Source organism: Pleuronectes platessa, chromosome 5 (assembly GCF_947347685.1).
Source record: "Pleuronectes platessa chromosome 5, fPlePla1.1, whole genome shotgun sequence".
Classification (NCBI taxonomy): domain Eukaryota; kingdom Metazoa; phylum Chordata; class Actinopteri; order Pleuronectiformes; family Pleuronectidae; genus Pleuronectes; species Pleuronectes platessa.
In genome coordinates this window covers 2,463,132-2,476,918 of record NC_070630.1, presented here as the reverse complement: position 1 = coordinate 2,476,918, position 13,787 = coordinate 2,463,132, and the positions used below count along the sequence as shown (strand labels likewise).

At 42.9% G+C, this 13,787-nt stretch overlaps 1 protein-coding gene across 4 annotated transcripts in view; it reads left to right on the top strand.

Moving 5' to 3' along the window:
- Positions 1-222: 222 nt before the first annotated feature.
- prx (periaxin) overlaps positions 223-13,787 on the top strand; it is a 30,173-nt gene continuing 16,608 nt past the window's right edge. For all 4 annotated transcript variants that reach the window (XM_053421954.1, XM_053421955.1, XM_053421952.1 and 1 more), the window contains exons 1-7: positions 223-431; positions 7,970-8,022; positions 9,413-9,520; positions 11,509-11,634; positions 12,257-12,416; positions 13,112-13,305; positions 13,479-13,711. In XM_053421954.1, the coding sequence (XP_053277929.1) occupies positions 11,605-11,634; positions 12,257-12,416; positions 13,112-13,305; positions 13,479-13,711 (617 nt within the window). In that variant the 5' untranslated portion in view covers positions 223-431; positions 7,970-8,022; positions 9,413-9,520; positions 11,509-11,604. The remainder of the gene's footprint in view (positions 432-7,969; positions 8,023-9,412; positions 9,521-11,508; positions 11,635-12,256; positions 12,417-13,111; positions 13,306-13,478; positions 13,712-13,787) is intronic.

Here is a 13,787-nt window from a genome sequence, read left to right as displayed (position 1 = left end):
GAGAGGAAGTCATTCAGGAGCTTCACAGCTCACACAGGCCGGCCACTATGTCACAAACTATGTTATCTTCTTCTCCTCCCTCCGTTATCATGATCCTGCTACCCCGCCCCCTTGCTGCCCTAATATGGGGCATTCCCTCTTGCCCTGCGGCCAATCAGGCAGCCGGGCACGTCCCCCTTCCAGAGATGCCATGGGCCCAGGCCAGGCCTGAGGTTTCAGTGAGGGGAGCAACAGGCTGGCTGGTGGTAAGGGGGCAAGGGCTGCAGACAGAAAGAGGGGGGGAGAGATTAAAAATACCAAATACAAATCAACAAGCAGCTGAAGAGAGAAAGGAAGTGGGCGTCAGAGGGAGGCTAATTGAAACTGTGCCGCTGCTGCAGGTGGAGATCTGTCACCTCTGAACCACTGGAGGAGACACGCCGAGCGTCGAGGTAGGAAGGATGGATGTGGCTCGATCAAGTCTCTGAGCTGTTGAATGTCTGCAGTCTGCAGATACCTGAGGGTTTTCTGCTCTGGTCCCTGGAGAACGAGCTTCAGGAGGTTGCTGGTTTGGGTCTCTTGGTGGTTGCAGAGGGAGAAGCAGGCGGCTGACATCTCACCTTCTGGAGAAGCAGAGGCAGATGTGCTTTGTTGCTTTAAATCAGCCTGATGGAAACTGGATTTTATTTGTGAGATATCACCATAACCGCTCAGGAGCTGCTGAGAGCTGCATAGAAGTGTGTGTGTAAGTGTGTGTGTGTGTGTGTGTGTGTGTGTGTGTGTGTGTGACTCCACATTGCTGATGTTTGGAGAGAATAACAATAGGACGCTGTTTAAATGCAAAGACACTTTCAGTAAGACAGCTGCTGCTTGTGTTTATTCCAACATGCCAGTAGCTGGTTACAAACACTCCAGCATTCAGGGCTTTGCAGGGACTATTTGCAGTGTGGCATGTCACTATGACTCCAAGTTTATAACAGTGTTTTGTAATGAGACCTGGGTCAAATAACACTTGAGCATTATTCATAACATTTATTTAAACCTTGACGAGTGCCAGACGGGTGGAGCCTGCAGATTGGACGTTGGAGAGAAGCACCTCAACTCTAATTTATCAAAATAATCGAATGTTTAAGATATTTTATGAATTAATTCATAAACTCTACAGATAACATTGACGCTCTTGCTTATTAGGTCACCAGGCGTTAATAACAGATCAATCTGAGACGGCAGACGAGGCAGATAACAGTCGGATAGAAGAAGCATCCAAACTAATCAGGTGTTATTTTATTTCATAGCATTTAAAGGAATGCAAACTCTAATTAAAACATATTTACACATTGTTAATTTATCTTATATGTAGGCTTATTAGTTTAAACTAATTCTGAAACTACACGTGTTGTCTAAGCTACATTTTTTTCGAACTTGGCCCAGTTGTGGTTGAAATGATACGTCTTGAGGCCGTGGTCGAACGCAACCATTTCAAATAGCCTCGGTCTCAGCGTTCCACCAGTGACAGCTGCACTGGGACGGTCACAGGATCTGTTTGCCCTCCAGCTCCGGCTCAGAACTCGCCCAGCAGCCTGGTATGTGTTTTGGCCCGAAGAGGGTTCAGAGGCCGCGGGCGCCAAAACACACCCGAACTGTGACAGAGGATCATCAACACATGTGTGACACTGGGTTACATGATGTACGCACTGGGGGGGTATTGGTGTTGATGCTGAATATCAGACTTTCAATAATACGTTAGGGTTAGGGTTAGGAAGTTTCCTCCTTCACTCCCTGGTCGTCTGTTCTCTGTAACTCTGGTGAGGGGGTTCGATCTCCTGTGAGACGAACTGACTGAGTCACAGCTTCAACTGACCCAATCAGCTGCAGGTGAAGAGTGAAGCTGAACTGAGATCAGTTAAAAAGACTCAGAAGTTATTCAAAAACTGAGTTTATCTCCAATACTCAGCAGGAAAACTTTAAAAATATGAAGAATTCTGAACAGAGTTTGGTGGATTTTCTGGAGCAGCAGCTCTACTGGTTCAGGAAGCAGAGGATCATGGGTAATCTCCAGCGTTCAGTTGTGTTTTAGTTCAGCGAGTTGAACTACACAGTCATAGTCATCGCTCAACTCGTTCTTCAGTGTTTATACATGTGTGGAAGCTCTGAGCTGAACTTCAATGGGGACCTGAGTGTTTTACAGAGTCAGTGAAGTTCTATTAAATCTTCTCAGCTATAGCAACATGCACCAGCGAGCTGCATGGTCATAAACCATCAGAGCCTCACAGCAGGGGATTCATTTTGACTAACTCTGTGAACTATACAGCTACTTGTCTTACATGAAGACCCTGGGGTCGAAGGTCAAGCTTTAAGACCCACACCACAGTCTGCATTTTATATGACTTCATACCGAAGCCTGACTGCAGTGTTTTCCTTTTTAGAAGCATCTGCTTTATTGTTTATGAGCTGGTACACGTTAGAGAAGGTTTTACTATGTTTATCAGGTAGGACTTGATCAAATGGAGCTCAGTAACTGGAGCCTCCTTTAATTCTGTCTGGTACAAACTGTCACTGGGATCACAGGCCTCAGGCTGGAGTTACAAATTAAGTCCTGGGTGTCAAACTCTTGTGGCATTTTGTTATTATGGTCACTCTAAGAAATCATATTCTTATAATGAGTTTATTTTGAGGTAACATGTTGCTCTGGAAGATGTGTAGTAAATACAAACGTGTGTGTGTGTGTGTGTGTGTTTGTGTGTGTGTGTGTGTGTGTTTGTGTGTGTGTTTGTGTGTCTGTGTGTGTGTATGTGTGTGTTTGTGTGGATGCGCTGAGACTAAATGACGTCAGAAACCAAATGATGGATGATGAGAGCAGTTTCCTGGCGACAGACTTTTGGGTGGGGGTGTTTTGCAGTTGTGGGTGTGGTTAATTTTAGACCAGGAAGCAGGGTCAAGAGTGGATTGGGCGGTTTGGATCTGGTGGGGGGGGGGGACTCCTGAGGAAACACTGCTTGACGGACGTATACAGAGATTTTACAGGAAGGAAGACTCATGTCAATAAACGACATTTATTTATATTCATTCTGTAAAATATAAGGTTTGGTGAGTGTGGCCGGTGAACAACCTGAGATCCCTCTTGCTGTTTGTGAGTTTCTCACCATGCGCTGAGTATATCTCCCCAAAACATCTCTACTTCCTGTTTACATGGAGGCATTTCCTGTCCGAGGGCTCACGTCTGCGGGTGTGTCTTGTTTTGTCCATCAGAGGCCGGGAGCCACGCTGGGACATGTCTGTCTGATCTCTGAGGGTTCAGACGTGAAGCAGCAGGTCGGACACAGACCTGCTGGGCTTCAGTGGAAGACGTAGCATCAGTAACACAACCGGTTTTTTGCTTGTAGTGCGGCACTGTGCTCGCCTTAGGGCAACAAGGAGGAATTTAATAATTTTCACTTTCACGCCACAAAAGGAAAACCTATGAAGTGATGGCTGCACGCTTTTACAAGAGCTGTTATGACTTTAAGAAACATTTACATGGATAAACCAAGTGAATTCAAATAAACACTGACTGAAAATATGATATTTGGGACATTATCTGAAGCAACAAAGCTCCAAACTGAACGATCATTGCTTCATTGTGTTTGTCTATAATCTCAGGTTCGTAGTATCTGAAATTCGGTTTAGTATTTGGACTAGAAACATTTTCACTCCTCAGGTTTTGTGATTGTCCTAAAATTTGACCCAAAAAGATTTGTGTTACTGTGTGTTGCTGTGTGTAACTGTGTGTTACTGTGTGCTCAGTCTGCCACTGAATGTTAAAGTGTAGCGGTATTTCCTCGTGTGTGTGTGTGTGTGTGTGTGTGTGTGTGTGTACTCTTATGCAACTGTGTGTGAGGAGAAAACCTATTTTTGTCGATATCTGGCCTCCACTGATAATACCTCCGTCCAGGACTAAATCCTGACCTCACATCCTCAGCTGTCGCTCACGCGCTGCATCACCGCTGCAGCTTCGTGTCAAAGAAATGTTATTAGCTTTTCGTCAGGACAGATCTCTGGTTGTTTTCTTTGCAGAGGACACTCGAGTCGTTTGAGTCCGTCCACGACTGAGCCAACTGTAACACCGTTAAGTCGTCCATCGCTGATTGGCTGTGAGGAGCTTCTGAAAGGGTTTTTGGCGGCAGGGTCCTTTTCACAAGTCTGCTGCAAGAACAAGAGAAAGTGTTCAGCTCCCATCACATCGTCCCATTCACTGACAGACGGCTGCTGGACCAGTGGGACCACAGTCCAGATCCTAAAGACACTGGGCTCACTAGAAAAGACAATGGTTAGGATAAATCGGTAAAGGACATTCCATCCATCCATCTATCCATCTATCTATTTCGCAGATCACAGTTTTAACTGCTTTTCAGTCGGGTGATGACCGTAAATCATAAGTTAAGTCATTAAAAGGAATATTCACATTATTATGTCCATCACTTTTACAGATTGATTACATGATTATTGATTCTAAGCTTCCTCGTGTGGGCTCAGTCCGTGTGATCAGATCAGGAAACGTTTACTCTTCATCAAGGCTCCTGCTGAATCCCTGCACCAAGAGAAACAAGACGGAGCTTCTTGTTCAAGCAGCTGAATTTAAACCTTTATCTAAACTATTATTATCTACATTTTAAAGGAAAAGTTTGTTTCTGATGTGAAATTTGATTTATTTATATAATAGCAAACATTTATTGCCATGTTTGTGCCTTGTTGCTTCAGCTCCCTGGATATTTCTTCTGTCTGTGATCACATCTGTGTTCAGGATGTAAACACTGGATCCTTCCCAGTGACACTAACCACTGTGGATTTGATCTAAGTCTGCATCAACTGACAGAGGGGGTCGGGGGTGCTTAGAGCAAAGACCTCTCTGCTGTCTCTGTTGTGCTGTATTGGAGACGGTGAGGGGGGGGGGGGGGGGGGGGGGAGAGACGGTTACTGACAGGAGTGACAGAAAATCAATCTAAAGGTGTTGTGAGTTGGTCCCACAGTGAATCATGGGATGGAAGTGGTCTCTTCCAGGATGAGAGTACACACAGTTACTGTGTGTAAAGGAACTGGGCTCTGTGAGGGTCAATGGGGCCTTGTTGGGATGGACCAGTGACAGGCAGCATACACACACTGATTTGCACCCTGACTGGTAAATGGTCTGTATTTATACATCACTATATATTCTTTATCCATCTCTACTATCGATTCATACAGTGCATCTCTGTGCAGCACTTTCTCTGCGATACATTAATAGAAGCTGCCGCCACAGCCTCTGGTTGTTGGACCAGGTAGAAGCTTTCAGGGTTAAATGTCTTATTAAGATTATGGGAACAGGTCATGGGAACTTGATTTTGTTTTCAAATCACCTTTCACCTACGTCTGCAGAAGGTTGAGCGTCCATGTTGATTAGGGGCAGGCATGTGTGGGCCTGCAGACGTGACTCTGATCTATAATAAGACTGTTTGGCATTTTAAATCTTCACCTCCTCCTCCTCCTCCTCCTCCTCCTCTCCTCCTCTGCCACGCCTCCATTCCTTCACTGTGTCCAGGGAGTGCCTCCTCCTCCACCTGCTGCCGTCTGTCTGTCACAGAGCGCTGCAGTTTAAAGATGCTGTCGAGTGTAAAGCTACACAAGTTTAGATGTTGCTAACAATCCTATTTTTACTTACGCTGAAATATTTGGAAACAGTTTATTAACTCACACAGGAAACTTTTATTTTATAAAAAGTTTTCAACTGGAAAATGCCACATTGATCATTGAGTCTAGCATCCAGAGGTTAGTTCCACGGCACCTGTTGTTGCTGCTGCACTTGATGAAACGTCCGTCACTCAGCACAAAGAGCCTGGATCTCAACACAGCAAGATGAATGTCTCTGTTTACATTTTTGTTTAAATGCACAAAATATGAATATTAAAGAACAAACACGATCAAATTAGTTTCATCATGATTAAATAAAAAAATGGTGAATTGTGGATTTACGTCTAAAAGCAAATTGCTCCAAAATTCCATCACACAGGCTCATAAATATCTGTCCCCTTCATGTGTTTTTTTCATCAATACCCATGAATTATTCTCAAAATGAAATGGAAAATCTAATAGATTGTTCCTCTCAGAACCAAACCACATGTTTCTGCCCAGCTGTTTTTGTGGTTGTGTATTGTGTTGCTTACAAACATACAGACCAACAAACAGGTAATAAACCAGAGAGGAAGATGAAGAAGAGACTCAGTGATTCAGTGTTTTCATCACCTTCCACTTGGTGGACGAGGCGTCTCCTCACAGAACCTGGTTCTGTTCCCTCCTGTGTCCGCTGCTCTGGGACTGATTCAGTGAATGTGTGTTATGTGTTCCCTGTGACCTGCTGGACACCAGATACCTGCAACCCATCCAAACAGGCCCGGCATCCACGCTGACACTCTACACGGCCCCACACACACACACACACACACACACACACACGGGCTTTCCTCTTTGCATGCACGAAAATAAACACACACACAGCTATGCAGTTTAAAAACAGTCATCACATGAAGGTGGGACTGTGAGGAGTGAGATCACAGGTCCCTCAGAGACAGAAAGTCAAGTGATTCACAAACAAGTCCAGCTGCTGATGGACGGACGGTAAACTGACAAACTCTTCATTCAAATCAATGGCTGCTGTTCATTTTAAAATTTGGACGCAGTCAGTAAAGAGCTTTTCTAGTCTTATCGACTCTAACGTCTTCAATCGCACACAATCATTCAGCGCTTGTTCTTCACGTGGTCTCCTCTCCAACGTCCACACACGATCCTCAAGGTCAGTTTATTTGACCAGCCGCTCAGGAATCGAACCACCGATTCAATCTGTGTGTTTGCAAAGCAGCCAAACAGACATCTCTGCTGTTTGGTTTAATTCTTTCAATTTAACACAAACAACTCGGTGCCATGGAGGATTTCTGCCAAAGGCATTCACACCATGACTTGGATTAGGTTCAGCCGAGGAGGGACTAGTTTCTGGGACCTGTTCACCTTGTACAACTGATTTCCTCCAAGTATGTGTGGATGTCCTGCAGATGGTTTGGGCTCGGGTGGCCGGGGCGGCGGCGTGACCCAGACCACGGAAAGAATCTGAAGCTCGCCGTCCCAGAAGCCTCAGCCCCGCGCTCCTGTCACTCTATCAGATGCTTAAACTCCACATGCACAAGCCTGACATGCACCTGATGCAACGCTCTCTACGGAACGCTACCCATTTACTGTTATGTGATACAGGCCTGTTCTGATGGTATTTAAATCCTGTGGATATAGAACAAGCAAAGTTTAATTACATTTTTTACTTTTTTAAGTCTTGAGTTTTAGAAATAAGTCTTTTAGATGCAGCATTATTACAGCATTAACACATTATATTATATTATACTGCATTACATTGCATATTGCAATCTGACACTGTTCACTGTCTTGCATCTTGCATTTCACTTTTTACTTCACTTTTTATATCTTTTATCTATTATATATATTTTATTTAGATATGTTTATGTCTAAATAAATGTAACTTTGTATAAATATTAGAAAAAGTGAGTAAATATATATTGTTTCTTTTTATTGCTTTTCTTATGTGTGTTGTATTTATTGTGTTTTTATGTTTTTATGTTTCTATGTTCATTGTATGCACCAATAACCAGAGCAAATTCCTTGTAGGTGTAAACCTACTGGCAATAAATACTTTCTGATTCTGATTCTGATTATAAGAAACACAGGAACACACTGGACAGAGGCTGCAATGGAAAGGAGATAAATACAAAAATAGATATTATTCTATACTCATGCAGGACATTTGGTCTTATTTCTTTTTCTGGCCTTGATTTATGTTGATTTATGTCATTGTACACGTGTCACCTCTATTGAATCCATGTTTACGTGCTTTTATCTCAAAGCAAACCAGTTCGAAAAACCAGCTCCCCACAGATCCTCACCTAATGACCTGCGTTGTTGTGTTTTTCTGTTTCAGACTCTGACAGAGAAGAGGAAAGCCATGGTTTCAGTCAGACCAGAGATTCAGCCGTAAGTGAACACTCATGATCTGAGAATGTGAGAAAATAAGAGATCTGCTCAAGTAGTCGGATTCATGAGCTAATACATAAATCAGAGAGCTAACACCAACGTCAGCCGGTGCTAAGGATGAAAGACCTCAATATTTATACCTTCATATTGTTGTTTAATGTGTTTGTTTGCCCTTATCACCAAAAGCTCTCTTGAAATCATCTGTTTCTTCTACATGTGTGGAGCATAGCTAGCGGTGAATCCTGTGGTGAATCTCCTGCTGTCTCCTCACATCTCCTCCTCTGGACCTTCTGCCGACTTTATACTAGTGGGCCAGAGGGAGGAAACTCCGGAGTCTCTCACTCAAACATTTGCATTCACACATTCAGCCCCTGTAGAGAATGTCTGAAGGCAGGTCATGGAAGGAAGGATTCAAAATAAGAGAGAGATAATTATCTAAACTAATCTTAATGGGTAAATCTCTGTTTCTAAATAGAATAATTAAAGCTGGTAGGTGATATGAGGAGGATGTGAAGTCGAGACTCTGTGACAGGGGCTTTATGATTCTGTTGAAACCGACAAAAAGGCAAATATGTTAATAATTGTTCAACAAAAAGTCGATTAAACAAACAGAACAAAAAAATCCCTCCTCCTGCGATTCTAGCACGTATTGTTCTTTAGGAATTTAGCTCAGCGTCCACACTAGGACATTTATAGTCGTGACAAGTGTGTGAGGTCACAGCAGCCTGACAAAAGGTGAAGCGCTGGAACAGGATGTTTATACGAGATTAACCATGTGAGAGTTTATGGAGCGAGTAGAGGAAGGAGATAAGGGAAACTGGGACGTGACATGTTTCCTGCAGAAAGAAGGTACACGGTGAAACCACCAGTGAAATCGTCCCAGTGGAGAAAAGGAAGAAAACACAAAACCAAACAATAGTCATACGCAAGAGAACAAACACTTAATTTACGTGTCTCTTTATGAAACCCACTCACGAGATTAAAACTCATAAAGAAACGATGATGATCTTCCTCTGTGTTCTGACTGATTTGTCATGAATCCTCGGTCAGCAGCTCAGAGTAAAACAGTCCACAGCTCGTGTTTCCTTCTTTTATTATCACTGCAGAGAAAACTGAGAGAGCCTCACACACACTGCATCAAACACCAGGAGCCTCCCAGTTCAACCAGTTCCCTCCTGCTGAGCAGCTCCACTGGAGCAGCGGTGGCCCGACAGCCCGAGAATGTCAGCGATTATTAAATTAAACCGAGAACGTTCACATCACGAACCTCCTGCTTCTCCCATCGTCCCGGAGGAGGCTCCCACAGGCGGCAGAGAGAGAGCTGCTCCGGAGACACAGGAGCAGGAAGTGTCTCCATGTGACTTCACAGCCTCGTCCTCTCTGTGCACAGGTAAAAGACAAGAGGCGGTCGCCCCCCCCCAGCAGATCCCCCACCGGCCCTCAACGCAACCCTCACCACAGCGGCTCCACAGACGAGCAGGAGAGCCCAGAGAGAGTGGTGAGACACACACACACACACACACACACACACACACACTGAAATCCATACACTAACCTGGGAAGTCTGGATGAAGTCTGACGTATCAGAGGAAAGCTAAATGCTACATTAAAAAAGTTATAGAACATTGTATAATCTTCTTGGTTATATTCTGTGAAACCTTTTTCTTGTTTTTCCCCTTTTCACCGATATATGGTCATTTTGTTCTTTACACCACTTTGCACCAGATTGAAATAAAACATACAAATAACTATCGGATTGATTCACATGAAGTGAAACAACTGATTTGATTTCATCTTTCATTTTCCATTTAAATTTGTAAAAGTAACTTCATCTGTGTCTTGAGCTTATTACCTGTGTGTCCACTGTGTGTGTGTTCATGTACTGAGCTGATCTGATATACTACCTAGCATCAGTATGTTAGCCTGGTCCCTGTGGGCCTGTTAGCATGCTTATAATGACCCTTGGTGAAATTAAATGAAAATATAAAGTAAAATATGAAATATAATGAGTGAAATCCATCTGAAAGAACAGTTTTATGTGTTTAAACTTTTATCCGACATCTAAAGCAAAGCACTGTGGCTTGAATTTCTCTTTTGAAATGTACATGATGGTGAATACGACTATTTACATATAAGATTAAACTATTCAGAGTTAAATCTTTGTGATTTACTTTATTTCAACCAATGAGAGTCCGTTTCACTTTGAACCATAAACTCTGCAGTCGCATAAAGAAAGAAATCCTCACGTTAACATTTTGATGAGCTGCGGTGTTGCTCAGATTAATACCGAGATGGCGACACAACATTGTGATTGACCTCCTGACCCCCCTGCGGCCACCAGGCCGGTGCAGACTGGATCACAATGGGCCAGGCCTGATCTGCTGAGGTCATTGTCCGCAACATAAACAACCTTTCATTTCTCACAGCTCAGCACAGATGCCAGTCGCGGCCTTTTCATGCCCCAGCCGCCGCAGCAGCAGGTGCTCGACGCAAGAGCGACAACAAAAAACCATCAGAATGTGGCGCAGCTAAAAGCGGCTGCAGGTGTGAGGCAGTCTGTAAAAACACTTTGACCCACATTCACAGAGGAGAAAGTCGCATGTTAGCAACTTTAAGAGCGTTTGTCCAGACAGCTGATTGTCCAGACAGCGACACCTGCTGGTTGCTGACAGGAACAGCAGCTAAGAGGGGTTTCGCGGTTTCCTGGTTTTCATGCTAAAGGCTGAAGGTTTCACAACAAGAAAATAAGATTCACAGTTATGTAAAAATGTTTTTGTAAAAAATAATTATACACACATTTCTAATTACATATATATTTTTATATATACGCCGAGGATGATTTTCTCTATATTTACCTATCTATCTTATTTTATTACAGAAATTGTTATAACTTATAACTTCCAATTCCATTCATGTGTGTATCGATGGGAAGTCACGTTTAATTAATCCAGCTGTTGCACACTAATGAATATACAGACAATATAATGATAAACTTTATTGACATAGTTCCTGTCATACGTAAACTTCTCTCAGGAATAATAAAGTTGTTCAATCTAAAAACAATATATAAAAACATAAAAGTAAAATATGAACAGGAGTTCTTAATGAATGTATCTGCTTTTGTAATAAACGGCTAAAAAAAGGACGAAGTGACACAAGGAATTAAAACCAAAACCAAAACATTTATTTGCACAAATTCAAACAACTATGTGAAACACAAAAATATGCATTTATAGTGTCAGCATGTGTGAATGAGTGAGACAATAAAAAGAGTGTAGAGTAGAGTGATAAAAGTAGAAAGAAATGATCAGATACTGGGAACATTAGGCCCAAGTGTTCCCAGTGGAAGACGACCACACCACAGCCCCACAGATTATGGTTTTAATTACTAACCCCAGTTTTATTACCAGTAAGAACCTGGTTGTTCTCGTCAGGAGGTCCCCTCCCCCTGCAGACCATGTGACGGCCTGTTCTCTGTGTCCCCAGGTGCAGAAGGAGAAGCTTCATGCAGAACTGAAACAGGTGCTGAGTCAGAAGAGAAGTCACCTGAGAGAGTCCACCTGCCAACTGGCCCAACCAGAGATGGACCCGGATCCCACAGAGGAACAGACAGTAAGCTGGAACCTCCTCAACTCTGTTAATGACACTTTTCAGGCTCAGGTCTTTGGTTGGTTCATTGATATTAGTGGTGAATCAGTAGTTTAATTATCATCTACAAGTTATTTCCTTAGTGCTTTGATAAGTGGATGTAGTCCAACAATAGAGTGACCTGCCTCCGTGATACTGTAGTGGATAAAGGGATTCATTTACATGATTTATAACAGTTTTAATAAATTCAACTGATAAATATAAATACAAGAATGAAAAATATTCGTTGTTTTACTTATCATTCAGACAAACAGGCTTCAATCTCCAGTTTGTTTTTTCTATTGGAATCTAGATTAAGAAAATGTCCTTAAAAGCTTGAGTTTAAAACGATGCAGAAGATATTCTGCTGCAGTAAATTGCAACGTGAGTTGAACATTATACTGTCAGTCGATGATTTGTTATTCCGCTTCAATATGTGGAAAGCTGAGGGTTTCAACCAACTTATTACTGTTACAACTGTTTTACTGTAATTCAGCCACAGCCCAAACTAACCACCATTAATAATGAGGACCAAACAAATCCCAGATAAAGATCTCGGTCTTGCACAAAGTCTTGATTTGGCTGATGAGTTGTGTCTGTGTTTCAGAGCGTGGATGAGGCCTCCAGCTCCATGCTCATCGTGGTGGAGACGGAGGCGGAGGCCGGCGCCAGCGGCTACAGCGTGACCGGCGGAGGAGAGCGAGGGATCTTTGTCAAAGACGTCCTCAAGGACTCTCCAGCTGCCAAACATCTCAGTCTGCAACAAGGTGCCTGCAAGAACCTCGGATTCATCTCACTATGCTCTTCACAAAGTGCTTTAACATGAACACTATCCAAAACTGATGTGAACCGGCAAATTATACTATGTTAAATGTATACATTGAAATTTTAACCCAATGAGAAAAACTTTATTATATTTATGAAGGTTGGAAATTCCTTTAATTGGAAAATATTGTAATAGATGTGAAATAACGATTTGAAAGAAGTATAAACATGAATTGACTTATAGTAAAATGACAAAACAGTGAGAGAGGGGATTTGTAAATATAAGATTCTTATGAGTCAAGTTGAAGTTGCATGCAATGACCACAGGAGGGCAGTAAAGACAAACATCCAGAGATGAGACTTGACAATAAAAGCACAAGAAATAGTTTGTTTTACCGATACAGGTGTTGACGCTATTTAAAATCATCCCACAATCGTCTTGTATTGATCAGTTGTATTAGTACTACTGCTGCAGTTCTTCCCTGTGACCACCAGGGGAGTGAATATTCCACTTTCGACTTCTGGGCTCTAAATTTGGTTGTTTTCCAGTTGTCGTTCCATGGATATCAACTGCCCTTGAGATGAAGAGGAGATGAAATACATATCAGATTGATTTTAGATTTTTTTGAAGGTTCATAAATCACTTTGACAGCCTCGAACTCCAGAGTCATTAACCCTTGATGTTCTCCGTGTGAAGGGGACCAGCTGCTGAGCGCCAAGGTCTACTTCGACAACGTCAAGTACGAAGATGCGCTGAAGATCCTTCAGTGTGCGGAGCCGTACAAGGTCAGCTTCCAGCTGCAGAGGACCATCCCCGGGGCAGAGGTCAGCGTGCAGCCTCGAGTTCCCAGCGTGGAGGTCAAAGGTCCCAAAGCCAAGATGGCCAAAATGGTAATCAAATATAAACTGTATTTACATTTGGTATATATTCAAACTAAAAGGTGGGATTTTAAACAAGGTACATTCAGACTAGCTAATTAAAAGACTTTTTATATAACTTTAGATTTTAGTCGCAACTTAAGGTATACAACAGAAAGGCCTAACACACACTGTGTGTATTTCAGAGTGTGAAGGGCACCAAGCCGTTCAAGGCCAAGAAGAAAAGAGGAGGTCGCTTTGGTCTGAAGAGGCTGAAAGAGAAGCGCAGGGAGGAGCTAGTGATAGAGGAAACGCCCCCCCGGCTGGAGATGAGTGATGTGGACGTGGAGTTCTCTCTCCCCAAATTCAAACAGAGGAGGAGTGTGAAGGTGGAGGCAGAAGGAGCAGCAGCCGGAGCCAAGGCAAAGAGGAGGATCAGGTTGGACTTGATTGTGTTTGTTTTCCGTGTCAAACGGTCGCAGTTACAGCAAATGCAATCTGAAGAGCTGCATTTC